This window comes from Leucopleurus acutus (genome assembly GCF_964270905.1).
Source record: "Leucopleurus acutus genome assembly, chromosome: 14".
Classification (NCBI taxonomy): domain Eukaryota; kingdom Metazoa; phylum Chordata; class Mammalia; order Artiodactyla; family Delphinidae; genus Leucopleurus; species Leucopleurus acutus.
This window is the reverse complement of record NC_139156.1, coordinates 9450319-9477554: the sequence shown is the minus strand read 5'-3', so window position 1 is coordinate 9477554 and position 27236 is coordinate 9450319. Positions and strand designations below refer to the sequence as shown.

Genomic DNA, 27236 nt, shown 5'->3' with positions numbered 1-27236 from the left:
ACTTGTGCAAAGGGCTTGGAACAGGGCCCTGATGATGATGGTGACAGCTATGATGGTGGACGCCTACCTTCCACTTAGGGTTTCATTGTAAGTCTCCAAAACTTTAAGCTCCTTGAGAAACCATATCTTTAATATCACCGTATCTTTTTATTACCACTGCCAATCACAGAAGAGGAACGTAGGGGCGGTATGTTTGTATTATGAGTGGATAAATGAATGAATGCATGAATGGGAAACCTGGGGTTTCGTCCAGCTTGGCCACTACCTCTTTATGTGTCCTTGAGCGAGTCACATCTCTTCTTTAGGCCAGTCCTTGGCCTTCAGTGACTCACGCGTTTCCCTACATAATGGATTTTACTGGATGGAAGAGATGAATTATGTAACAACAGGAGTCGAAGTGCTCATATGAATACTATGTTGGTTTTTTAAACTTTGGCAAAGCGATGTGAAGACCTTCCCGTTCAATATAGATTGACTTCATGGTGCTTTCCTGAGTTGGCCAAACCCCAGTCCGTTGGCCAGTGGTTTGCTCATGGTGAGGGTTCAAATGCCAACTGATTCAGCAGCAGCTGCATGTAGGAAATGGGGCCATGAGGAAACCCTCCCGCCCTGTACACATCAGACAGGAGGGCCGATGTGGCAGGGACCACGTTTCGCCAACTCCGGGTCACCCTGGTTTCAGTTCCACCTAAGGTGGGTCACCCTCCTTGCAGAGAATAAGGCACACCAACTTGGAATTTGCCTCCTCCGTCTATGAGCACAGCCCCATCAGCCTGAGAGCAGAGCGCTTGGTGATGTACGAGATCAGAGCCCAGACCCTGGTGGACGGCAAGTGGCAAGAGTTCACGACGAACCAGATCAAGCAAAAGTTTGGGTTGGTCAAGTCGTCCTGCAAAAGCCACGTGAGTGCTTATCTTTTCTTTTCTCTCTGATTGCTCTTTTGCTCGTTCTCTCCTCCACACATTTTTGGGGATCACTGACTTTGTAGCTCCAGCGATCTACGGGGGGAAGTTTGCTCAGTTTCTTAAGGATTTTCACAGCCCCAAATAATGCTAAAGAAAAACCTTGTAGGATGAAATCTGGGCATACTGAAAACGATAAGCCAAACCAGACTGCCTGATTTGGGTCACACCCAAATCATTTTATAAACATCGAAGGGGACTTTTAGGGAGAGGTGGAATGTCTGGTGGAGCGTATTTGCTGCCAACACCACCTTTCTTGCCGGGACATCACCTTCCACCAAAATCCATGGCCCAGCCCACCCGCCCCTGGCTCGTCCAAGGAGAACTGAGGTCATCTGCCTCAGTGGGCCACCGCAGCATCCCGGTAGATTCAGTACCTGGCTTGGCTCCTGACGGCTGCAATCCAGAAATTGCTAGAGAGCCTGTCTGCAGTGCTGGGAGGAGCTCTTTGGTCTGTGAATTTAAGCCCTCGCTGCCCTGCAGGAAATGGGACTTGACCTTAAACCAGTGAGTAATTCTCAGTCCTGTCTGCACATCAGAATCACCTGGCCCTTTGCAAACTCCCCAGGCCCGAGAGCCACCCAGATAAGACCAGATATTCCGTGGTGGGACCCAGGCATCAGTATTTTTTAAAGCTCCTCTAGTTATTCTCTATGGTGTTAGAAATCAGAATAGCAATTTCCTTGTGGAGGTGGGAGTGGGGGAGGCTGCGATATTGACCAGGAGGGGATGGGAAGGAGATTTCAGAGGTACCTGAAATGTTCTTTATCATGATCAGGGTGGTGGTCACACAGGAGTGCTTACTTGTGAAAATCCATCAAGCTGTATCCTTAAGATTGGGGCACTTCATTGTATTTAAGTTGTATTTAATTTTTTTAAGGTTTATTTTAAAAACCTTCCCTACATGATTCTTAATGGACATCCAGAGTTGAGAAGCAGCATCTTATACAATTGCTAGGCCTTCCTCTTTCCCCTTCTAGAGGATGATTGCGTTTATCCTGAAAGTCCCGTTTGCTTTGTTTTGTTTCGTCTTTTAGGCCTTGAAAATCCAAACTGTGGGCATCCCAATCTATGCAAGTTTTTCATTCATCTTCTCATTATCTTAACGGTTTTCAGAAGAATCTATGGGATTTTTTTTCTTCCACTGGTCCATGTAAAAGGAAATAAAACGACGTGAAAGGGACTGCTCAAATATTCAGCTGACTCTCCGAGTTAGTAATGGTCTCAGAACTTTGGCCCACTGTCTTGGTCTGTTGGGCTGCTATAACAAAACACCACAGACTGGGCGCTTATAAACAACAGAAATTTGTTACTCACAGTTCTGGAGGCTGGAAGTCCAAGATCAAGGTGCCAGCAGATTCCACGTGGTGTCTGATGAGAACCTGCTTTCTGGTTCATAGACGGCTTCTTCTCGCTGTGTCCTCACATGGCGGAGGGGGCAGGGAGCTCCCTGGGGCCTCTTTTAATAAGGGCACTAATCCATTTTACGAAGGCCCTGCCTTTCCCTCATGACCTAATCACCTCCCAAAGGCCCCACCTCCTAATGACATTACCTTTGGGGGTTAGAATTCAACATATGAAGTCTGGGGAGACACATTCAGACCATAGCACTCCCATTTATATCGTTGGAGGATGGAAAGTATCAGAGCCATGAGTCCATTGCCATCATTGACCCCAAAGCTCCCTGAGTCCAGCCGTAACTTGATGCACTCTCAGAAGCACTCCTATGGGGGCATCAACAGTAACAACATACTCCAACTGGAAGCGCCAAGCTTCCCCTTTTTGTGATACATCTCTGCTTGCCACACAGAACAACACACCTTGCCATTGTCCCTGGCAGTTTTGGCTCAGCCAGAACAAGAGGTAGGAAGGGAAGTAAACAGTTATAAGGTACGGCATGACTTATTTACTGTCCCACCTTTTTGAATGGAACTTTAGGTTTTGGAAAAAGCAAGGCAAGAGAGTCTTTTTTCCCACCTTGTGGATTAGTTTTCTGTTGCAGTGTAGCAGAGTACCAAAAGTTTAGTGGCTTAAACAACACATACTTATTTCACAGTTGTTGTGGGTCAGGAGTCCAAGCAGCCTTGCTGGGTCCCCTGCCCAGGGTCAAGTCTACAATCCAGTGGCAGCTGGCTGTGTTCTCATCTGAAGACACAAGTGGGGAGAACCCACGTCCAAGCTCATGAGGTTGCTGGCAGATTCATTTCCTTGCAGCTGTATGACTGAGGGCCTGACTGCTTACCGGCTGTCGAGAGAAGACCACCCAGGTTCTACAGGCCCCTGTACTTCCCTGCCACATGGTGCTCTCTACAGACATTTCAGAGCATGGCTGTTTGTCCTTCAAGGCCAGCAGGAGAGTCTCTCTCACTGTCGACTGCTAAGACAGAGCCGTGCGTACCGCAAGGTAGTCTTGGGAGTGACATAACATCACCTTGGCCATGTTCTCGGGGCTAGAAGTAAGTCATGTGTTCTACCCACACTCAAGGGGAGAGGATTATACAAGGTGTGTGATGATTTAGGGTGTGTCCACCACAGCCTGTTAACCGGTGTCTTTGGGAAAGTGATGGAGCATCAGCTGATGCCGTATAGACAACAATGTGGGTAAATTTAGTCTGATGATCACCGTAGAATCAGACATGGGCTAAGGGAGCCGCCTTCCCAGCAGAGGACTGATGCCCTGGGCAGAGTGAGCTGGCAGAGAGGAAGGCTGGTGGGAAGGTGAGAAGGGGAACCAGTGGAAGAATTGGACAAACGAACTGGGAGTTGGGTCTGTCCTAGCCCCCATCCTGCAAGTTCTGTTCCCTAGCTTGCATCTGGCCAGGCCCAGCCAACAGGAAATGGTGATGGGAGCTTGGAGAATAAGAGACTGAGGGAACCCAGGGGACTTCTCACCCTCTCGGCTGCAGAGGGCATTTTCCAGCAGTGGCTGTCTCCCCCCTATGGCTCCAGCTCTGCTCTGCTGTCCCAGCTCCTACCTGGCAACCTCCTGTCGTGGTTCCAGATCCATCAGATGGCCCAGCTTCTGCTTCTGCTTCTGTTCTGGTGACGCCTCCTCATCTGTGTACCCCTGCAGCTCCAGGCCGGTGAAGACTTCCTGCCGGTCTCTGGGTGCCTCATTCTCCCGTTGTTTGCCTTCTCAGGTCTTCCTTCATCTGTGTGATCTGTTCTCTATTATATTTATTCTGTTTGAAATCCCTGGAGTATTTTAGGCTTTCCAGACAAGTCCCTGATATAAAGGGTTCTGAGGGGTTGGCAGGTGTGACCCAGTGCATAGGCTGTTGGAAAACAGCCTCGATTATTCCTCCCACCCCTGCAGGGCCGGGTCAGGGCAAGGCAAGTGAGACACTCTCCTTGTGTCAAAATACACCGTCATTCAGATTAATAGTATTTCAGTGGACTATCTTAAAAAAATCAAAATCAATGCCAAAAATTTGTGACATAGGTTGATGAATTACCACAGATGAACACCCCCATATTCCAGCGCCCAGATCAAAACCAGAAAGTGCACGATCACCACCCCAGATGCCCCCCCCCCTCCTTGTACTTCCTCCCAGTCACTGTTCCTCGAAGGTAAACGCTATCTGACTATCACATTCGTTACAACGGCCATTTAGTTTGAATATTGAATGAAGAGAGTCGTGCAGCCTGTTCTCTTCCATGCCTGCATCCTTTGGTTCAACATCACGTTTAAGAGATTCATCCACGTCTTCGTAGGGAGCAGTAGTTTGTTTTCAAATAAGGATCGTTTCCCCTTTTATAACACGAAATGTTACTTCTATATAATAACAAGCTTGTTGAAGAAAAATGAGAAAATTCAAAGAAGACAATAAAATCCAGTGGGACTCCCATCATTCAGAAGTTTGGCAGGTGACCTTCCCGAATTACCTTTAGATGCACTTGGAGTTTTCTTCCCATTCAAAATGGGATTATGCAATGTGTTTTTCCTTAGAAGCTGATTTTTTTTTCTCTCTCCAGATAGATGATTTCTTTAACAGAGAAGCACAGCCTTGGGAGAAGAAGGCGGTGATGAATTTGCCTTGCCTCCAAACTAATGGCGCTAAGTCGGAAAAGTCACTTGTCATTTCCCCTCTGTGAACTGTGCTTCCTTGTCTATAAAAAGGGGATAAGGCAGCCCCTCGGCCTCCCTCGGGGCTATGATCCCTGCGGCCACGACTTGTGTAACAGCCCCTCGGTAAGCAGCCCCTGGGCAGATGTCGGGGTGCGGCTCGACTCACTGGCTCTGGAGAAAGAGCAGCCTTGTGGCATTTCACCAGGGTCCTGGGGGATAATGGGGAGGATAAGAATGGAAAACTTCTGAAAAGCAAGTCCGTAGATGTCCAAGAGAGAAGAGGCTGTTTGGAAGCGCTGCTGAAACATGAATGACTGTCCACTTTCTATGGGAAACCACTGTCCTGGCTCAGCTATTTGGAATATGCAATGTCAAGCTCCCGGAGTCTGCAGGATTGGGAAAACCTCGCGGAACAGCAATTCCAAAAAGGCCTCCCTAAGGTGACCAGTCACACTGTGAGGGTCCAAAAGGCAGGGATGTAGGAGAAAGGCAACCCCAGAAAGGATGGAGTAAGGGCCTGACGGGCCGGGCTGCGTCCCCTGCCTCAAGGGCCAGAGAATGGAGGCACCTGAGGCAGAAGGACTCGGGGCGTCAGGGACAGGAGATGATGTCATTTCTACCTCCTCACTGTAAGAGCGGGGAATCAGGCCCAGGGAGCTGGAGTGACAGTTCTGGTTTAAAGATGTTACACTTGACGCCCACCCTCTCACTGAATCCTCCCAACTGCCCCCCCTCCCCGTGATGTAGGTGTATTTTCCACGTCAGTAAGAGTGGCAGCTGAGGGCTTCCCTGCTGGTGCAGTGGTTAAGAATCCGCCAGCCAATGCAGAGGACATGGGTTCAAGCCCTGGTCCAGGAAGATCCCACATGCCGCAGAGCAACTAAGCCTGTGAGCCACAACTACTGAGCCCATGTGCCACAACGAAGGAAGCCCACGCGCCTGGAGCCCGTGCTCCACAACAAGAGAAGCCACCGCAATGAGAAGCCCGAGCACCACAACGAAGAGTAGCCCCCGCTCGCCGCAACTAGAGAAAGCCTGCGCACAGCAACAAAGACCCAACGCAGCCAAAAATAATTAATTAATTAAGTAAGTAATTAAATTTTTAAAAAGAGTGGCAGCTGAGCTTCAGAGAATGAGGAAGTTGTACATCCAGGTTCCTCAGAGTGGCAGAGCCGGGGCCACCACGGGCCTGGCCACAGGGCTCACCTGTTTCCATTTCCCTCCACAGGCCACTGAGAAGAGGGGAAAAGTTTACTTATTTATTTATTTATTTGGCTGCATTGGGTTTTTGTTACTGTGCGCGAGCTTTCTCTAGTTGTGGCGAGCAGGGGCTACTCTTCACTGCGGTGCGCAGGCTTCTCATTGCGGTGGCTTCTCTCTTTGCGGAGCACGGGCTCTAGGCTCGTGGGCTCAGTTGTTGCAGCTAACGGGCTCTAGGTGCACGGGCTCAGTAGTTGTGGTGCACGGGCTTAGTTGCTCCGCGGCATGTGGGATCTTCCCAGACCAGGGCTCGAACCCGTGTCCCCGGCATTGGCAGGCGGATTCTTAACCGCTGCGCCACCAGGGAAGTCCCGAGGGGAAAAGTTTTAAGGTGCTCAATTCAAGTATTTATTGAACACCTACTACATGCCCGACAGAACTGTGTGCGGAGCATCTGGGCATGCTGGGCCGTGCTGGGCAGGGTGCCGTCACATGGGAAATCACATTTGATTCCGCTGGGGGCGTTGGGACAGGGCAAGGGTGGTCTCACCGAGGAGGTGGCAGGTAAATGGGCCATGGAGGATGAGCAGTGTCCTTGCAGGTGGAGGGTTGCTGGGAAATGGTACAGGTGAAGCTGCAACAGCTGAGAACAGGCTCATGTCCAGGTCCAGGACTCTTGGACTGAATCTTCACCAGAATCTCCTGGTTGCTGGTGCAAATGGACCCCTGGCCCCCCAGCTGTGAAGGCTGACTTTGCAGCCTAGGAGACACCCAGGAACCTGCACTTTAACTCCCAGGCTTTGGGGAAGTCCTGATGCGGGAGGTCTGGGATCACTCCCAGAAACAACTCAGATCGATCTGAAAACGTTGATTCCATAGCAGGGGTCCCCACCGTACCCCACATACCCGAATGTCTTTCTTCTCCAGTGAAAAAAAATCCAATAACAACAACAAAGCTGTGAATCTATTTCACCACACTGGATGATTTTATTTTTAAAACCAAATTTCCTGTATTATGAAATATAGAACTTCAAGGAGGCACCCTCCTGTGGGTGGACCATTTACTATAATGCAGAGTCCACCCATTTCCACTAGGGGGCGAGGTCTGCCTCAAAACTGGGAACCAGAATTTCAGTGGCAGAAATTTGCAACTTAAAAGCTCATCTTGCAGGGTCTTCCTTGCTTAGTGGTTCAAAGTGAACTTTTTTTACATCCCAGATGAGACTGTGGTCATTCAAACATCTACAATGTTCACATCACAAAATCTCTGAACCTGGGAAGTAGAAGTCTTGAGACAAAAATTCTTAAGATGATCTTACAAGCCCTCCTTACAAGTGAGAACTTCTTAGACTAGAATTTAAAAAGTCCACAGTCACCAGGCCAAAAGCAGTGACCATGAGTGTTGGTCAGCCTAACATATTATGTGCCATGTCCATGACCTTCTCTGTGTTTGCTTCTCCTATCACCCACCATCTGGCTCACCTCCCCGGACCCTCCCCTCCAACAAAGATGGCCCAGCAACTCTTCTAAGTCATGAAGTGGCAAGACAAGGGTTTGAGTCCTAGCTCTGTCCCTTACTAGCTGTGTTGCTTTAGGCAAGTCACCTAACCTCTCTGAACCTCAGAGTCTAATCTGAAGTGGGCCATAAGACCTGTGGTGTTAAATAAGTTGATGCGTGATTGGTAAAGCACCCAACACATAGTAGGAGGTTGATACAATTTATCTCTGTTCCTCCTCATTATTTGGAGTCATTCAGTATTTATTAGGTCAAGATGGATGCTCTGTGATCTTGGGCAAGTCCTTTTTCTCTTCTGGGCCTTCTTCCCCTCATGCAAAATGAAAGGTCGAGCTAGGCACTCTTGGTAGACCTTCCCAGCTGCAATCATTCATTGAGTCCTGTGATTCCAGGAGAGCAGAAGAACAGAAGTGAATGGCTGTGCCTATGACCAGGAAAAGTAGGACCTGGGGAAGAAATGAACTGTCTTATTTTCCTATGAGCTCATCGGGAAGAGCAAGAAGGGCTTTTATCCTCACTCTTCTTTAGGGGGTTTGGTATCCTGGAGGCTAGAGTACCAGATGAGAGAGGACATTTTTGCTCTTGTAAGCCTAAGATGAGAAGGGGATGTGCTGGGGCCTGCCAAGCTGCTAGGGAGAAAGACGGGCTCCCCAGGAACTGGGTGGGGGAAGTCCCAGCCCCATGTGCACACAGGAGGATGGCATAGGATGTGTTGGAGGCTGGCCTACAGGATCTGAGGCCGTGAGAGCTGAGAAGCAGTGAGGACAGAGTATCCTGTGGGAGACAGAGAGGAGAGAACCCTCTGTAGGGAAACCTCTAGGGCAGTGCTATCCAGTAGAACTTTCGGCAGTGATGGAAATGTCCTATATCCACCCTGTCCAGTATGGTGGCCACTAGCCCCATGTAACCACAGAGCACTGAAATGTGGCTAGTGTGACTAGGAAATTGAGTTTTTAAGTTTATTTCATCTTAACGTATTTACGTTTAAATCACCATAAATGCAAGTAGAAGGAACAGGGTAGCAAAGGTACCAGCCACGGAACAGGACTGGGACCTTCCAATTTCTAGAGACCCTCCAGAGTACTGAGTCTTTTAGTCTCTCCCCAAGGCCCGGAGAAGGAAGCATCAGTGGCCATGCCTGAGGCTCAGCCTGCAGTCACCACAAACAGTTGCCTGGACTGCTGGGCGAAGGCTACCTCCTCAGGGGCAGGGAGAAGCATGTTGGGGGAAAGGAAGGTTCTAATGCCAGGGAAGCAGAACTCAGCTCTCTATCAGGAGTCCCAGTGTTACCCCACTCCTACCTGCACTGACAGTTATTTAAATTTCAATTTATTAAAGTGAAATAAAATCAACAACTTAATTTCTCAGTGGCATTGGCCACATCTCAAGTGTTCGGTGGCCACATTTGGCTGGTGGCTACCGTATTGGACAGGGTGGAATAGGACGCAAGGCTCCCATGGCTCACATGGTGACTCTGAGTGAGTTATGTGCCCTTTGCGCTTTCAGCCCCTGACATTCATTCTACAGATTTCTCATGGGCGGCTGGCTGCTGTGGGCCAGGCGTGGGTTAGGGCTTCAAAGGTGAACAACACAGACAGCCTCTGCCCTCATGGAGCCCACAGTGTGGAGAGAGACAGGTGTTGATGGAATCATTGCACTGAGCAATGCTTCAGCACCCTGAAGCGAGGAAGCCCAGTTGCTTGAAAGCTTAAAGCAAAGAAGCTGACCTAGAGCCCAGGAGGGCATGCGAGGCCCAGGGAGGGGTCTTTGCACGGAAGTAGCCCTTAAGCTGAGACATGAAGTATGAGTGAGATTTTTTTTTTATTCGCTGTGCCACGTGGCTTGTGGAATCTTAGTTCCTCAACCAGGGATTGTACCTGCGCCCCCTGCAATGGAAGTGCAGAGTCCTAACCACTGGGCCACCAGGGAATTCTCATGAGTGGAATTAAAATGGGTTTGGATGGAGAAATCGGAACCCTCATATGCTGTGAAATGGTACAGCCACTTCAGAAAACAGTCTGGCAGTTCCTCAAATGATTAAACATAGAGTTGCCGTATGATCCAGCAATTCCACCAAGTATATACCCAAGACGCACAAAGACATATGTCTCTACAGAAACGTGGGCACAAATGTTCACTATTCATAGTAGCCAAAAGGTGAAAAGAACCCGAATGTCTATCAGCTGACAAATGGTTAAAAAAAATGTGGTAGATCCATACGATGGAATATTATTCAGCTGTAAAAGGGAATGAAGTACAATACATGCCATAAGGTGGATGAACCTCGAAAACATGATGTTAAGTGAAAGAAACCAGTCACAAAAAAGCCACATATTATATGACCCCTTTCATGTGAAATGTCCAGAACAGGAAAATATGCAGAGACAGAAAGTAGATTAGTGGTTGCTTAGGGCTGGAGGGAGGAAGAGGCTGGGGAGAGAGGGAGGGTGACAGCTAAAGGGTACAGGGTTTCCGTCTGAGACGATGAAAATGTTCTAAATTGACTGATGGTGATGGTTGCAAAACTGTAAATATACTAAAAAACTATTGAACTGGACATTTAAATGGGTGAGGTGTATGATACATGAATTATATCTCAGCAAAGCTGTTTTTTTCTTTTTTTTTCATTTATTTACTTTATTTATTTATTTTTGCCTGTGTTGGGTCTTCGTTGCTGCACATGGGCTTTCTCTAGTTGCGGCGAGCAGGGGCTACTCTTCGTTGCGGTACGTGGGCTTCTCATCACGGTGGCTTCTCTTGTTGCGGAGCACGGGCTCCAGGCATGCGGGCTTCAGTAGTTGCAGCACTCGGGCTCAGTAGTTGTGGATCACGAGCTCTAGAGCGCAGTCTCAGTAGTTGTGGCGCACGGGCTTAGTTGCTCCATGGCATGTGGGATCTTCCCGGACCAGGGCTCGAACCCGTGTCCTCTGCATTGGCAGGTGGATTCTTAACCACTGTGCCACCATGGAAGTCCCAAAGCTGTTTTTTAAAAAAGGAAAAGTTGGGGGTCAGGAGAAGATTCGGTCCAGACTAGAACGTGGGCTGGGGAGCCGACTCCTTTAGAAGACGAGGAAGAAGGCCAAGTGGCCAGAGGCAGGGGAGCAGGCAGAAACAGCTGGAGTCGTGGTGGATTGGACATCGGGGGGACTTGCGAACCAAATCTGTGTTTTGAAAAAGTCATTCTGAACGATGCATGGCAAAGGAGTGGGGGGCTGGCAGAGTGGGAATGAGGCTTAACGTTTAAGAGGCTTTTGTGGTGATCTGGGAGAGGTGAGGGGGCTTGGGCAGGAGTGACAGCCGTGGAGATGGTGGCCAAACAGACAGACGGGGAGAGACGGAGCTCAGCTCCTGCTCTGCCCAAAGGGAATGACCATCCCTCAACTGCCCTGCGTGAATGTTGGCTGTGCTGCCAGGTCCCCAGGTGACCACCCAGGGGTATGACTGTGGCCACTCAGGAGACAGAAACCTCCTCTTCTATCACAGATTGTGTGCATTCTTCCAGAAGTGGTTGCCCCAGTTTTTTAAAAAATAAATATTCCCGAAGGACGCTGGCTGGTGGCAGTATAGATTGGTACTGTCTTTCTGAGGCCTATTTGGAACACTTTAGAAAAGGGCTTAGGATGTAAGCGACTGTGGTATATCATTATAATAACGGCCCCAGTGAATCCCACCTCCCTGTGTCTGTGCCCCTTGGCCTCGCTGCTCCACTCATCAAGAGATGGAGACCATTTCTCCACCCTCTTGAATCTGGGCTGGCCCTGGGCCTTGCTTTGGCCAATAGAATGTGGCAGAAGTAACATCATGAACCCCTTGTGGTTCAGGAGTCTGGACCATAATGGGCTTGCACCACCACCCTTGTCCTCTGGGAGCCCCGGGACCACACCATGTTGCAGCCCGGGCTAGCCTGCTGGAGGCTGAGAGGCCACGTGGAGAACTGAGGTTTCAGCCAACTACCAGCACCAACAGCCAGACCTGTGACTGAGGCCGCCTGAAACCTTCCAGCCTAGTGCCCCCTCCAGAGGAGCACAGCCACGTGAGTGACCCCAGAAGGAACCTAGTGCCCCCTCCAGAGGAACACAGCCACGTGAGTGACCCCAGAAGGAAATTCCACCGAAAAGGACTTCTCCAGCCAACCCTCAGAATCATGAGAAATAATTAATTTTTTAATCAATTTTAAGAAATTGAAGTATAGTTGATTTACAATGTTGTGTTAATTTCTGCTATACAGCAAAGTGATTCAGATATGTATATATATATATATATATATATATATATATACACACACATTCTTTTTCTTAACTATTCTTTTCCATTACGGTTTATCATAGGATATTGAATATAGTTCTCTATGCTATACAGTAGGACCTTGTTGTTTATCCATTCCATATATAATAGCTTACATCTGCTCACCCCAACCTCCCACTCTATCCCTTGAGAAATAATTGGGTTTTTTTGTTGTTTTTTTTTTGTGGTACACGGACCTCTCACTGTTGTGGCCTCTCCCGTGGCGGAGCACAGGCTCCGGACGTGCAGGCTCAGCGGCCATGGCTCATGGGCCCAGCCGCTCCGCGGCATGTGGGATCTTCCCGGACCGGGGCACGAACCCGTGTCCCCTGCATCGGCAGGCGGACTCTCAACTACTGTGCCACCAGGGAAGCCCAGTAATTGTTCTTTTAAGCCACTAAGTTTTGGGGCAGCTTATTACCCAGCAATAATACTGAAAAACATGCTCTTTTGATTGAACAAATACACTTTAGGCATTTATACTGGTGAAAGCAAAATCCAGAAAAGAGCCAATGATTTAGTTACGAAGGTGTTCCTTGCAGCATTGTTTATAGTGCAGAACGTCAGCATGATCTTAGCTGTCCAACAGTAGGAATTAGAATACTGTACACTATGCAATCATTGAGAAGCTATTGTTGAAGCATTCGAGCGGCAAGATTTCCAGAATATACCAATAACTGGAAAAACAAAAATTCTAAAAGCATGTATGATCCCCTTAAAATATGCATATTTTAAATATATTTTAATATGAAATCGGTGGGTCCAAGGGCATGTGCAACTTCAGTTCGATCACATAAAATCGCTCTCTACAGTGGATGCCACAGGTTTTCTTCCTGCCAGCAGCGATGAGCTTTCCTGCTTCTCTGTGTCCCAGTCCCTTCCTGCCAGCCACGTTTGAGAGGCAGGTGAGTCCATTCTCGGAGCTGATGTGACATAAAGCAAAGATAGCTTTAACATTTATTTCACTGAACAAGATTTCCTGGTTTCTTGGCCACCCAGAGACATCTTCCCCGGACCCATTTCTCACCCGAACAAAGGGGCCTGATAGGCTCCTGGACTCCCTTAAGGAGAGGGACCCATCAGGCCCAGCATCACACAAAACCGGCAGGAAGCCAGGCTCCATGGGCGTGGGATGGGATGGCAGCTGGCGGCAGGGGAGCTGTCATGTGTCCACCCAGAACACCAGAAAGGGTTCAGCGAGTCTCGAACACAGTGATTAACTTCTCTTTATCTCTGCATCACTGAACAGCATGGCCAACTGCTTGGCTTCCCCAGCAAGCTCTGCGTGAGTCACCCAGTGTCTTACTGGGACCTGAGCATGTTTCCTGGCAGGCAGGTGCAACTGTTCCTTTATGCGCCCTTGAGATACCCGAGGAGTGAATAATACTTGCTGTCCCCCCTCTAACACCAACTAAATATTGAATCTATAATGCCTTACTTAAAACAAAATAATATTGCCCCCGAGTCTTTTTTTTCTGCCGGTTCAGTACCCAAGAGATGAGTCACTATTTTTCCCCCTTCTCCTGGCCATTGAATCAAGGCTGAAGGTCCCTGGGGTCTGGGACATCTCCTTAATTAACAGGAAGCTTATTAACTCATGGGTTAATTGAGAAAATCATTTACCAAACCACATGTGAGCATGCGTGTGAGAAACCCTCAAACTGCCATAAAGACCAGAGACCCAGCTGTGGCTTGCTGAGCTCTTTCTTCAAATGTGGGTCACTCCCTGAACTAGGACAGGCTGCAGGTGTTCCCTTTGTGCTCAGACAGACACTCAACTCTTAACCCCTGAAAAAAGAAGGAGGGACAAAGGCCTGCCCGGGGAACGTTGAGGAGCAGAATCTCAGAGGGAAAAGCCGAAGGCCTCTTTCATGTTGAAGTGCCTTGTTTTCCTCTTACATGATGACATAACCTGTTAAATTCAGTTAGAATCACAAAGACCTGGATTCCACCTCCCCTTTCCTACAACTTTCTAGCTGTATGACTTTCAGCAACTCACCTAACCTTTCTGAACCTCAGTTTTTTATCCTCCCAGAGCCACTGCGAAGATGAGATGAGATGATGAATGGGGGTGTGTGGTAGGCAGAATAATGGCTCAAAGATATCCATGTCCTAATCCCCAGGACCTCTGAATGTTACCTTACACGGCAAAATGAACTTCGCAGGTGTGATTAAATTAAGGATTTTGAGCTGGTGAGGTTATCCTGGATTACCCAGGTGGGTCTGAAGTAGGCATCGGGGTCTTTATAAGAGGGAGGCAGCAGGTCGGAGAGGTGGAAGGTGAGGAGACTGTGGAAGGAAGAGATTGGAGTGATGCGGCCACAAGCCAGGGAATGCCAGCAGACTCTAGAAGGTAGAGGAGGTGAGGAGCCCTCAGGAAGAACCAGCCCTGCTGACACCTTGACTTTACCCCAGTGACACTGGCCATCATAACTGTAAGAGGATAAATGTGTGTTGTTTTATGTCACTGAGATTGTGGTAATTCATTACAGCAGCCACAGGAAATGAATACAGGATGATGTGTAAATATAAAGTCCTCCACAAATGGAAGGATTTGCTGTAATGTGGCCAGAGCAGGTGAGGCCAATGTCAGTGGGTGTGGCTGATAAGCCAGCAGGGTGGCAGCCTGCAGGTGTCTATTTGCATGGGACCGGCTGTGCTGCTCTGAGGCCCAGCGACAAGGCAGGACACAGGGGAAGTAGGGAGCATTGGCCCCACTTCTAGACGCACCACGGCCTGGCTGCAGTGCAGGAGACACTGCCTGGCACGTCCTGCAGCCTGAAGCCTGCAGCTCAAGACCGCTGGCTGATCTCAGCCTCGACCTGGGTCACTGTCCAGGTGGCAGTGGAGAAACGTCCCCCTTGGGGCCTTGCGGGCCGCAGGCATCACTAAGAGGTTTGCGCCAGAAGATACAAATTTCCCCTGAAACTTCCTCAAAGAAATAATGAAGTGAGCCCTGCAGGGGTGGTGAACACCAGCCCTTGGCATTTGGACAGCGTGCGATGGTGCCACTGATGGGGCCTTAGGACCCTCAGGCTACTGTCTGGCCTTCCTGTCACCCATCAAAGTTTCTCTCCGGGACACCTGTTCCCTGGAAGCTCCACTGACCTGGTTCACGGCCACCCCTCCCTGCACAGGTGTGACCACACCTAACATGCCATAACTTGGCTTATTCCCTGGAACTCATGTATGAGTCTCTGGGAATTCCTCCTCCTCTTGGCCACATGCATTCTGAGTCCACTTGGAGAACCGTCAACCACGGTGGCAGAGCGGGACGCTGGATGTTACAGGCTTCTCGTGCTCCAGGTGCCTCGGACAGTTCTGTTAACCCAGCAGCCCTGCAGCTGATGGCAAGGGCGCCCTGCCATCCAGGGGCTGGACTAAGGATTGGGGTCCCTTCTGCTTAATTATTCAGTCAACAAACCCCAAGTGGGTGGCCTCGGGCCTCTTCCTTGTGAGCGTACACTCACCTCACCTGCGTTCCTTGGGTCAAGGCGCCTGCTCAGGCAGCCTCTTCTCCCTCCCTGTCTGCAATTCCCACTTCTCCATCTGCCCCACCACAGCCCACGGTCCACATGGCAGGTCCAACAACCCAACTAGGCTATAAATTGGATCAGGTTGTCATTTCATTGCTTTAAAACCCTCTACTGCCTTTCAAGTAGGACTTGGAAATACATTTCCCAAGTAAAAATACAGGATGCCAGTTAAATTTGAATTCCAGATAACACATGAATAATTGTTTAGTATAAAACTTATCTGAAATTCAAATTTAACTGGGTGTCCTATATTTTATCTGGCAACCCTTATCGAATACGATGAATGTGATCTCAACCCCTTGCCTCGGCCGCCACGATCCTGGGGGGCCCGCTTCACCATCCTGGTGGATTCACGTTACGCCCTCACCTGCTCTCCATACCTCCCACCACCCCATGTTTCTTCCTGCTGCTTGAACATTGAATCCCTGCTCTGAGCCCTTGCACTTTCTGTTCTCTGCCTAGAACATTCTTCCCCGGATCCTCACACAGCTGGCCTCTACTTCTCAGGTCTCAGCTCCGGGTCACCCCCAGGATGGCTTCCCTGAATCCCTCCAGGCTCTCTCTGCCCCATCACTCTCTCATATTTTCTTCTCATTGCACATCTAAATCCACTGCTCAGTGGGCTGGAAAATCTCAGAAACTAGCCAAGTGGAAAAGGCACAGGAAACCCGGGAAGTGATTTTCCATCAGGATGGCCTGAGCCAGGGTCAGCGGAATGCTGCAAGAATCGACCTGGTACTCCTGCCACACTACAGTTTCCTCTTCCCCGAGGGGCTGGAGAGACCGGGGCGGGAGAGGGAAGTGTGTCTCCTTCAGGGTCTTTCTCTCCCCACTTCCTCCGCGGCCTGGTTTTGTAGCATTGTCACGGATGGCATCTTTCTGTCCTCACCACCACTCTGCCTGTTCTCTCTTCTCAAGCTGGGCTGCCTCCTCTAGTCAAATGTTAAGGAGACTCTGGAAAGTTCCTCCTGGTCACTCGGTGTTTAGGAAGATCTCACAAAAGGGTCTTAACATCACTATGAGTTTTCCTCTGAACACCATTCTCAGAACAGGGCATCCTGAGCGATTCTAGAATTTCAAAATGTGTGGAGCCATGAGAGGCCAGGGGGAGGGGAGCGAGCCTGAGGACTCCTTTCTTTATACAAGGTCATCTCCTTCTGGAAGTTGGGAGCCAGTCGTCAAAATGCCAAACGTTCTTGATCTGAGCCTTTAGTAGGTGTTTGCTAAATGCCCCGGTAGATTCCCTCCAATGAGCAAATCCTGTGAATTCCAGTATATTGCCCAGGTGGGAGGAAGAGCCGATAATACTTTCCTCCTCCCCCATCCCCTTTTAAATATCTTCAGAATTGGGAGATGTACAAACCCAGCCCAGAGATGACAAGGAAGGCAGTCAGAAAATGAGATTCCATATGGAAATGGAAATTTTATGCAAGAAAATCAGGTAGTCAGCTCGGCACTGCCTCAGCTCAGTCACTCAATGCACTGGATCCCAATCCTGCATGCAGGGGGTGCGTGCTGCCTGTGGCTGGGCAACTGACTGACCAGCCTGAAACGTAACCTGCTCTTGTGGGATCATGCCACAAGTGCAGGACAACTTTAAGATCATCTTGGACCTAATCTTACTTTCAGAGGCTCTGCTCCTTATCACATCAAATATATTAAAACTCAGCCCGTTCCACATCAAAGCTAAGCTGTTTTGCTACAAATTTTGAAAGAGTTTTTATCATTTTGCTTTTGAAATTATTTAGCTGTGATAAATATTTAGTGTATAATGTCTGTGATTTCTTAGTAGTCATATATGTTTGGGAACGTTTTGGGAAGTGAAAGAAATCTAATCTCTGTTATCTTTAAATGTCAAGATGTTCGACCACTCAATTAAGGAACTCAGCAGTTAAGGAAGTTGACAACATGTTACATTATGGGTGGGCATATAATTAAATGTTTATTAATTCCAATATTGCCATTTTTTAATTTTGAAGCTAATAGATTTTTTTTTTCTGGCTTTAATCATTTTCAAAGGCTCATAGGTCCAAGTGCTGTCTTCTTTTTTAAAAAAATTTTTTTTAAATGTATTTATCTATTTATGTCTGTGTTGGGTCTTCGCTTCCACGCAAGGGCTCTCTCCAGCTGTGGCAAGTGGGGGCCACTGTTCATCGCGGTGTGCGGGCCTCACTGTTGCGGCATCTCCTGCCGCGGAGCACAGGCTCCAGACGCACAGGCTCAGCAGTTGTGGCTCACAGGCCCAGCTGCTCCACGGCATGTGGGATCCTCCCAGACCGGGGCCCGAACCCGTGTCCCCTGCATCGGCAGGCAGACTCTCAACCACTGCACCACCAGGGAAGCCCCTTTGTTTTAATATTAATAATTACGTTTGTGTCCCCCCCCCCCCCCAGCTTTTAAGAGTCATCAGTGTTCTGGGAAAGCAACCAAATTTATTGTATGTTTTTCCTGTATCCCAACATACCACCTCGGATCCTTGGTGGGAAGTGATGTACTTAGTGGTTGGAGAAGCTTGGGACTGGAGGATTCTCCTGCAGAATCTCCGAGCTGGGTGCATCTGGCCTCACTGGGCGCCTGTGGAATTGAGCTCCAAGCACACGCACCAGGATATGCTGGACACCCGTTTAGCCCACAGGCAGGGCCCATAGCCCATCTTCCAGCTGCACCTCCTATGCCATGCGACAGGGAACATTGCCTGGTTCTCCTGCCCTCAGTAGCAACCCAACCACCACTGGAAGATGTGGGGAGGGAGTAGCCAAACCATAAGAGATAAAGGCTTGATAAAGGGATAAAGGATGGAGAGATACACCATGAGACCTTGTGACAACAAAATAAACATAATGCCATGTTTGTATTAGAATAATAACAATAACTAAAGTTCATTGAGTTTACTATGTGACAGACCCCTTGATAAGTGCCTCACATACGTCATTTCATTTAATCTTTAAACAACCCTGCAAAGTTCCAGATAACATCTTTATCTTCACTTGACAAATAAGGGAAGGAGAGAGGCACAGAGCAATCTCTAAGTCACAGAGCCAAGAAGCAGCAGAGCCAGGACATGAGCCTGGGACTGTCAGACTCCAGAACTCTCAGCCACTGCCCTGCTGGAGAAAAAGACCCACCTCTTGTTATCCAGCTGAAAACTATGTTTCAGGCTGGCTTTGAACAAGGCAAGAGATGCTCTAAGAACAGCTTGGAGCTGTGGAAGGTCAATGGCTTACTCATGATTGATGAAATTAATAAAAAACTATAGCCCACGAACAATGTTTAAATTCATTTTGGCTGAAATTTACTCCATCATTATGAGGGGAAAGAACCATTATCTTCCCGATAGTCCTGAGTTGGTTGATGCATTTAAAAAGCAATTTTGGTAAATTAAAGGATATTTTTGCCCTCTCTTCCTGAATGAAAAGCCAATAGAGCACAGAAAAGAGCACGTTTGTCCTAAGAAAAATGGAAAGTGATACACTTGAGGGAGAATTATGCCTGGACGGAGTTAGTAATGGCCATGTGATGAAACCTCTGAAAAGAGCCTGTGGCCTAATTATCTGTCCCCAGGCCCATCCAACTGCCTAGAATCCCACCTTTAGAAGTCTGGCTTTTCCCGGTAAGTGGCCTGAGGTGACCTCTAAAAATGGTTCGCTATTCACTTGACCCAGAAAACCCCACAAAATCATGCAAGTCAAGAGGTTCAAATCTTCATGTTCACTTTAAGATCGCTCGTGAAACTGCCCAGGCCATTAAGGGTATGCACATCCGAAAAGCCACCAAGTATCTGAAGGATGTCACTTTAAAGAGGCAATGTGTGCCGTTCTGTTGTGGCAATGGTGGAGCTCGTAGGTGTGCCCAGGCCAAACAGTGGGGCTGGACGCAGGGTCAGTGGCCCAAAAAGAGTGCTGAATTTTTTACTTCACATGCTCAAAAATGCAGAGAGTAATGCTGAACTTCAGGGCTTAGATGTAGATACTCTGGTCATGGAGCACATCCAGGTGAACAAAGCCCCCAGGATGCCGCGCAGGACTTACAGAGCTCATGGTCGGGTCAACCCGTACATGAGCTCTCCCTGCCACACTGAGATGCTCCTTACTGAAAAAGAACAGATGGTTCCTAAACCAGAAGTGGAGGTTGCCCAGAAGAAAAAGATATCCCAGAAGAAACAAACAAAAACTTATGGCCTGGGAATAAATGCCGCAAAAAATAAATGCAAATAAAAGTAAAAAAAAGAAAAGAAAAGAAATCTGTACTTTTGGGTTAAGACACTGTTGTTTCTAGAAGTCTTCTGTTTTCACCTCCTGACAAAACGGAATATGTCTTATTGGGCTGCGTATCTTTGGGCCACCCAGCTCTTTCCCTAACTTGCTGTGGAAACTTTGGTGGCTACTGCAGACTGTGTTACATGTGCCAGGCATGGGGGGAGGACAGGGGAGGGGGAAGAGGCCGGGCTCTCCACTGAGGTGATCACTCCCAGTAGCACAGAGAAGACAGGACTTAAATAACTGCAACTCAGGGAGGAGAAAAGAGGGACCTGAACAAACTGACCTGAGGCTTCAGAGACAGATTCCTCTCAGCTAGTTGGGGAAGTGACCCAGGCAACAGGTTCAGTACAATTTTAGAGGAACAGCAACAAAAAGCAACCTCTTTGGGGTGGCCAGAGGGTGTCTTCCTCCCGCTTTGTAACTGAGTCCCCTGTAGCCCGTAGAGAAGGGTGGAGGTATCGAGAGACTGGAATTTTTTTTCATTCTCTGCTGTTTCTCTCGCACCCTGGGCAAGCCTTTTCTCCTATCTGGGCCTCTTTATCTATAAATGGGTTGACGGAGAGGCAAGCACTGCCCAGCTGCCTCCCAGTGAGGTTATAAGAAAGAGGCCCGCGCTGTGAATGGCTCTCAGTCAGGGTGCCTTCACAGATGGGTCTTTGCTCCTTGCCCCGAGGGCGATGCTGTGACCGACGGAGCCGTCTCCTGACCCACAAGCTCACCATCAGCAGGGTGGGGCCAGGCCCCAGCTCTCTGCAGATCCCCCCTTCCTGGGGGTCCAACCCGCCTCCCTAGCTTGCTCAGGCCATTGCATCTTCTCTAGTGGAACTAGTGACGCCCCCTTCCTCAGCGGGAGGTCGGTGACCACCAAGGACACCACCCCAGCCCAAGGCCTGAGCTTGGCCACTGGCCGCTCAGAGGCGGCACTGTCTCCAGTCTGTGCAGTCCCAGAACGTTTGTCCTTGTTGCCAAGATAGGCCGAGACGGGACTTCCAAGGAGCCAGATGCTGCTTCTCTTCAGGCACCAGGTTACCCTGGTTACCTGGCAGGGGCATCCGCCTGCCGCTAAGAGAGAGCCTGCAAGGTAACTGGTGCCGTACGCACAGCACAAAGGCCGGGGGGAGGGTGGGCCTCTGGGCTGAAGGAGGGCGGTCATTTACTGCCATGTCCCTCTTGCCACTCATTTAGGGATGTGCTCACTCCATTCGTTAGTCATTCATTCAGACATTCGTTTGCTCCTTGATGTTTTCAGCTATCCATTTGGTCATCCACCCATGGATTTATTTGTTGATTCAGTTAGATATTTGTCTCCCAGTCCACTCATCTATCCATCTACCCACCCATCTATCCACCAACACATCCATCCCTTTATTTGGTTGGTCGGTAATGAAATCAGCTAGGCAGTCAGTGCACATATACGTACTCCCACGTCCAAAGCCCTGGACAGGGGAGGGCAGGGCGCTAACATCCACTGCCAGGCTACCATGTGCCCGGCAAGGTGCCAGCCTCTTAACATACTGGATCCTCACATTAATCCCGGAGGCAAGTACTAAGCTTCCCACCTACAGAGGAGAAAAGTTAGCCCAGAGACACTGGATGGCCTGCCTAGAGACAGTCAACCAGTGGGAGACAGAGCCTAGGTCCCACCCCGGGTCTCCCTGGCTCTACAGCCCATGCCTTTTCCCCTTTTTGTTTAACATCACTGTTTACACAACAACACAATCACAATAGTAAACATTTTAATTGTCCCCCAAACTGTGTAATCCCCCCTCTTGCCCCTCTTTACTTTTCCATCCTCTGATTTCTCTGTAACTATAAATTCGTTTGCATTTTCTACAGTTTATCCAGTAGAACAGGAATCATGGAGTATGTTTTTTGGAGGGAGAGTAGTGTTTTGTTTGTTTGTTTTGTTTGTTTGTTTGTTTTTTCTCGGCCACTCTGCGCGGCTTATGGAATCTTAGTTCCCCAACCAAGATTGAACCTGGGCCCTCGGCAGTGGAAGTGTGGAGTCCTAACCACTGGGCCGCCAGGGAATTTTCATGGGAGAGTAATGTTCTTTTCCTCTTTATGTTTTCCTTGCATAGGGTCTGGCTTCTCTCACTTGCTAATATATAGAAATAAAATTGGTTTTCTGTATTGCTCTCGTATTCTGCCACCTTAAATTCATTCTACTAGCTTTTTTTGTAGATTTCTTTGGATTTTGTGGACAATCATGTTATCTAGGAATAAAGATCACTTTCTTTCTTTCTTTCTTTCTTTTAAATCACTGTTCCCAGAGTGCTTTTACGTTCTTTTGATACTTACCCCAGTCCTGGGAGGTGTCTGTCGAGCAAATGAGCAAAGTGTGGCTCAGGGAAGCTGAGTGAGAGGCCGAAGATCACAAACTGCTAAGGACAGAATCTGAACTTGAACTTGGATTTTCTGACTGCAAAGTTTTGTTCTTTCCACAGCGTTGTGTGCTCCAAGAATTAGCCACATGGAGTAGCAAGTTCTGGGTGGCCCTGGCTGCTGGGTGTGTGGGAAAGAACCCTGGGTTCTGGGAAGGGAGCGATGAACACGTGCTGAGGGACAGGAAAGGATTTCTGGAGGCGGAAGAACCAAGCCAGGCCTTGAAGTACAGGGAAAACGTTGCCATGTGGAGAGCACTCCAATGGGGCAGAGGTGCAGAGAGTCTGTGTAGGGGGTTGGCTAGAGCAGAAAACCTGTACTGGGCAAAGGAAGAAGATGCTAGAATATAGGTGGGGTTTCCATCAAAGAGTTCGGAGGACTTCTCTAACCCACAAATCTGATCATGTCCCTTTCTTATTTAAAAACTTTCACTGCCCCTTCTCCGAACCCCCCAAGATAAAGCCTATACCATGTGCTTGGCTTATAGGCCCTCTGTACCCCGTAACTCTGCCTGTGCACCCACAGGGTATCCTACCTCTGACATGCCTGTGTAGGTGCTTGGATGTACTGGCTTCTCCCAGCAATGACTCAGGGAGCAACTTTGGTTTCAAGGAACTGCATGGGCAGGCCTGCCACTCCCTGGCTGGCCTCCTGCATCCAAAACAAACAGTCTGGCGGGCAGCATGTGGGCAGGAGAATGAAATGGGGGAGAGCATTTCAGGATAACCAGGAAAGCTTCCAGAGCAAAGCTTGTTTGTTGTAAGGAAGTAAAGACGAGGAATCCAGGGATGGGGCTGAGGAGGGGAGGGGCGTGAGCCTTCTTCAATGGCCAGGTGGACACCATCATGGTAGCTGTTACTGAGCACCTGCCATGCACTAAGCCCCATCCTCACAACCGCTACACAGCAGAAGAATCATCTGGAAAACAGGAAACTGAAGCTCAGAACATGCAATTGAGTGGCTCAGTTACACAGCCAGCAAGTGGTAGATTTGAACTCAGGTCTCTCTGGCACAAACAGCATCCCTTTGCCACAGCATCGTGGGTCAAAACCTTAGATCACAGACATGTGAAGGACATAAAATTATAAACCATTAGTGAGCTAATCATTTTAAGACATGCAATCATTTAAGTCTTTGTGAGAGCAGATTTTCTAAACAATGCTAACCATCTTTCTGTGACAAAAAGCGTGAATTGCTGAAGAGCTGTTCGTTCAGAGACTGAGCTTTCTGAGTAGTGCTGTTGGGTTGCCATACTGGACTGAGAACTATATCGGTGGCCTTATGTAAGTGACTTAAATGAAGGACTAGAGAGAAATCAGAAAAAGGAATCCTGCAGCAGCAAATCCAATGAATCCCACTAACTCAGCTCCTCTAACCCAGCTTCCTGGGTAACTCCACATGTCCCACTGGAAGGGGAGTGGCAATCATGAGGGATCAAGGGCCACGTGGCAGTTCGTAAGACAGAGTTCCGGGCCATGTCAGGACTTAGGCGCTCCCAGTCCCTCGGAGCTGGCTGGGCCCACTGGTACCCTGCCTAAGGGCTCCATTCTCCCAGCCTCCTGAGCCCATCTCCACAGGTGCCGCAGGGGGCTCAGCATCCGGAGATAAGCCTGGGGCTTGGAATTAGGACACTGGGGCTGCTACTGGGTGTGAGCCCTGGGCAGCTGCACGCTGTGCTCACACCCAGTCTGTCCCACTGGGTGTCCCACCTGGCAGGTGTCTTTCGTGGTCTCTGGGCCATTTCTAGGCCTGGAACCTGCTTAGTTTCTGCCGGCCTCCCTTCCCAAAGCCAGATCTGACCCCAGGTGTCCCCACCGTCCCTAGTAGGGGGCCTGCCTCCCAGAAACCAGCCACTCTTTCTTTCTTTCTTCCTTAAATTAATTTAATTTTTAATTAATTTACAATGTTAAGTCAGCCATTATTTCTTGAACCCCTCCTATCTCCAGGGCACTGCGCTGAGACTATAGAGATAATTAAGACATGGTCCCTGCACTTGAGGAAATCATGGTCCCTTACAGAGATGCCCCTATAATTTCAACCTAGGGAGCAGTGGGGTCACAGAGGAGAGAGGGTCATTTCTCTATGAAAGGTCAGAAAGATTCTAAGAGACAATGAGTTTCGACTGGGGTCTTAGTGGTGGGCAGGTTTTATTTGTAAGAGATCAGGGGGCCGAATGGAGCTGGAGGGAAAAGTCACTCTGGGCACAGGCAGCAACATGGAAAGAGAAACAGGAGGGGAAACAACCAAACTGGCCACCTATAGAATAGGTAAATTGTGCTTTATTCGCAAAATGAAATGTTACACAGCAATAAAAGAACAAATTGTTACAACACCCAATGACATAGATAAATCTCACAAACACAATGTTGAGCAGAAGACGTTAGACCCCAAAGAGTATACAATATGGTGTGTAATTACAATTACATGAAATTCAAGAACAGGCAAAACTAATCTATGGTGATAGAAATCAAGCAGTGGCCTCCTCTGGCTGGCATAGGAAGACTTTTGGGGTGTGAGAAATGTATCTCTGTGGATTGTGCTTACATAGTTTATTGGCCTTTATATCTAAGAGCTTAGACTTTACTAGGTGTCTTAGTCAGCTCCGGCTGCTGTAACAAAATACCACACAGACTGGGTGGCTTAAACAGAAGTTTATTTCTCTCAGTTCTGGAGGCTGCAAGTCCAAGATCAAGGTGCTGGCTGATTCCATTCCTAGTGATGGCTCTCTACCTGACTTGCAGATGGCCACCTTTGTGCTGAGTCTTCACATCTTGGGGAGGTGGGATCTCTGGTGTCTCTTCTTGTATGGACACTAATGCTATTGGATCAGAGCCCCACTTCTATGACCTCATTTAATCTTAATTACCTCTACAAAAACCCTATCTCCAAATATAGTCACATTGGGAATGGGGGCTTCAACATATAATTTTGGGGGGACACATTCTTAAGTTATACTTCAAAACAAAACAAAAGAAAAAAGAAAAAAATAATACTAAGGTCAATTCCTCATTGCCAGAGATTCTGATTCAATTGGTCTGGGATGGGGTCTTGTCCTAAGAATGTTATTTAAAGCACTCGCAATGATCCTAACATGCAACAAGGCTTGAGACCCACTGGAATAGTCCCTGTTGAAGACCTTCTCTCTCCGAGGTTCTAGGACTTGAACCTGGCAGGAGAAGCCAGCTGCTGGGCTTATCCTGGAATGCACAGACTGCAGTGCTGGATAAGAAAATCAGTGCAAAGCTCTTTTTAATCTGAAGGAAGTCTTGCATGAATTGCTGGTTCTGAGACGGCTGCTGAAGCCTCCAGCCTCGCGGCAGTCTGGCCCTGTCACCGAGCAACCGTGCAGACTTCTCAGGGCCAGCCCCCTCGTGCACACCTGCACGGGCTGCACTTGGCAGGGGCTCAAGCTTGGCATCCCTTTTCAGCTTCTCGAAAGCCCCGAAACCCCCGCTGAGGAGGCAGGAAAGCTGTTGATTCGAATAAGCCGCAGTGGGACTAGGACCAGGCAAATAATTGTGAATGGAATTCATGCTTGAGACTTCTGGTTCTCACAGCTGCGGATTGGGGGCGGGGATCACCATGGGAATTCTGAGTATTGTTCAGCGCTGGCTGCAGCTTCCATTGTTGGACTCTGATTACAGCTTTTGTTTCACCATAAAGTACAGTTATTAAATGCCAGCCGAGAACAAAGATGTATTTACTTGCCAGGGGGTCTGGAAGGCAAGCTATTTTTAGAGCTGCCCTGCTGTTAGGTCTGCTGATGGGGGAGGGGCCAGGGGAGGTGGTTCCAGGTGAAAGTGAAATGTTTCTGAAGGAGCGAAGATGATCGAAAATGATGAAGAAGTCTTCACAATCCTGCTCTAATCTATTTATATTTATGCATTTTTGTGGCCAGGAGAAGGGGGTGGGGGGTACTTGGGAAAGCAAATTGAAGTCCCCCTGTATTAGTCAGGGATCTCCAGAGAAAAAGACAAATAGGAGATGGGTAGATAGATAGGTAGAGTTATGGTAGCATGTTTATTATAGGAAGTGTCTTGCATAGTTATAGAGAAGTCCCATTACCTGCTGTCTACAAACTGGAGAGCCAGGAAACCAGTGGTGTAATTCAGAATGAGTCCAAAGGCCTGAGAATCAGGGGTCCAATATTTGAGGGCAGGAAAAGATGGATGTCTCAGCTCAAGTAGAGAGAGTGAATTCACCCTACCCCTGCCTTTCCATTCTACTCAGGCCTTAAACGGATTGGATGGTGCCCCCCCCCCCCCTTATTGGAGAGGGTGATCTTCTTTACTCTGTCTACTGATCCAAATGTTCATCTCTTCCAGAGACACCTTCATCAACACACCCAGAAATAACGTTTTACCAGCTATTTGGGCATCCCTTAACCCAGTCAAGTTGAAACATAAAATCAGTCATCACATTCCCCCAAGACTGGCATCCTGGGTCCTTCCAAATCAGGCCCCTTATTCCCCAGCACCATATCCACATGGCCCTGCTCCCCAGCCATATCAAATTTCCCAAGGTTCTAGACCACAATGAGTACTTCTATCCTGGTCATCCAGATATGTGGGTGGTCCACAGCATACCCACTGCCCAGGTGAGAGACTCTGAATGTGTCATCCACCTTGCTCAGGTGGGCTCAGGAATTGGGCTAAACAAGGTACTACTGATGGAGCCAGTAATGTGTGCCAGGCACTTGGCTAAGAGCTTTACGTGCATTATATCATTTAAGACATATGCAGAGGCTGTGAAGTAGGAATTGTTATCAACTCCATTTTACCGATGGGGAAATGTTGAGGCTCAGAGAAACAAGGTAACAAGCCCAAGGTCATGGCTAGTCAGCTCAGATGGACTCCGGAGACCAGGCTTTTTGCTTGTGTCCATAGGGTCAGCTGGTGGAAGCTGTCACCTCTGCTTCCCTTCCCCTGGGGGTCACAGCACGGCACACGTCAGCTTTCCCGAACACTTGAGGCACTGGTTCTTGTCGAACGTAAACAAACACTTCTGACAAACGGCAAGATGGAT

General features: G+C 48.6%; 1 protein-coding gene and 1 pseudogene across 2 annotated transcripts in view; both read left to right on the top strand.

Annotated features, from left to right (window-relative positions):
- BTBD16 (BTB domain containing 16) overlaps positions 1-2068 on the top strand; it is a gene marked incomplete at its 3' end in the record, with an annotated part of 44809 nt that extends 42741 nt beyond the window's left edge. The window contains exons 14-15 of the mRNA XM_082854170.1: positions 714-902; positions 2000-2068. Coding sequence (XP_082710296.1) covers positions 714-902; positions 2000-2068 — 258 coding nt within the window. The remainder of the gene's footprint in view (positions 1-713; positions 903-1999) is intronic.
- Positions 2069-19204: 17136 nt separating this feature from the next.
- On the top strand, positions 19205-19910 carry LOC309971072 (large ribosomal subunit protein uL22-like; annotated as a pseudogene). The gene has a single exon. The product of its transcript is annotated as a large ribosomal subunit protein uL22-like (transcript).
- The last annotated feature ends 7326 nt before the right edge of the window (positions 19911-27236 follow it).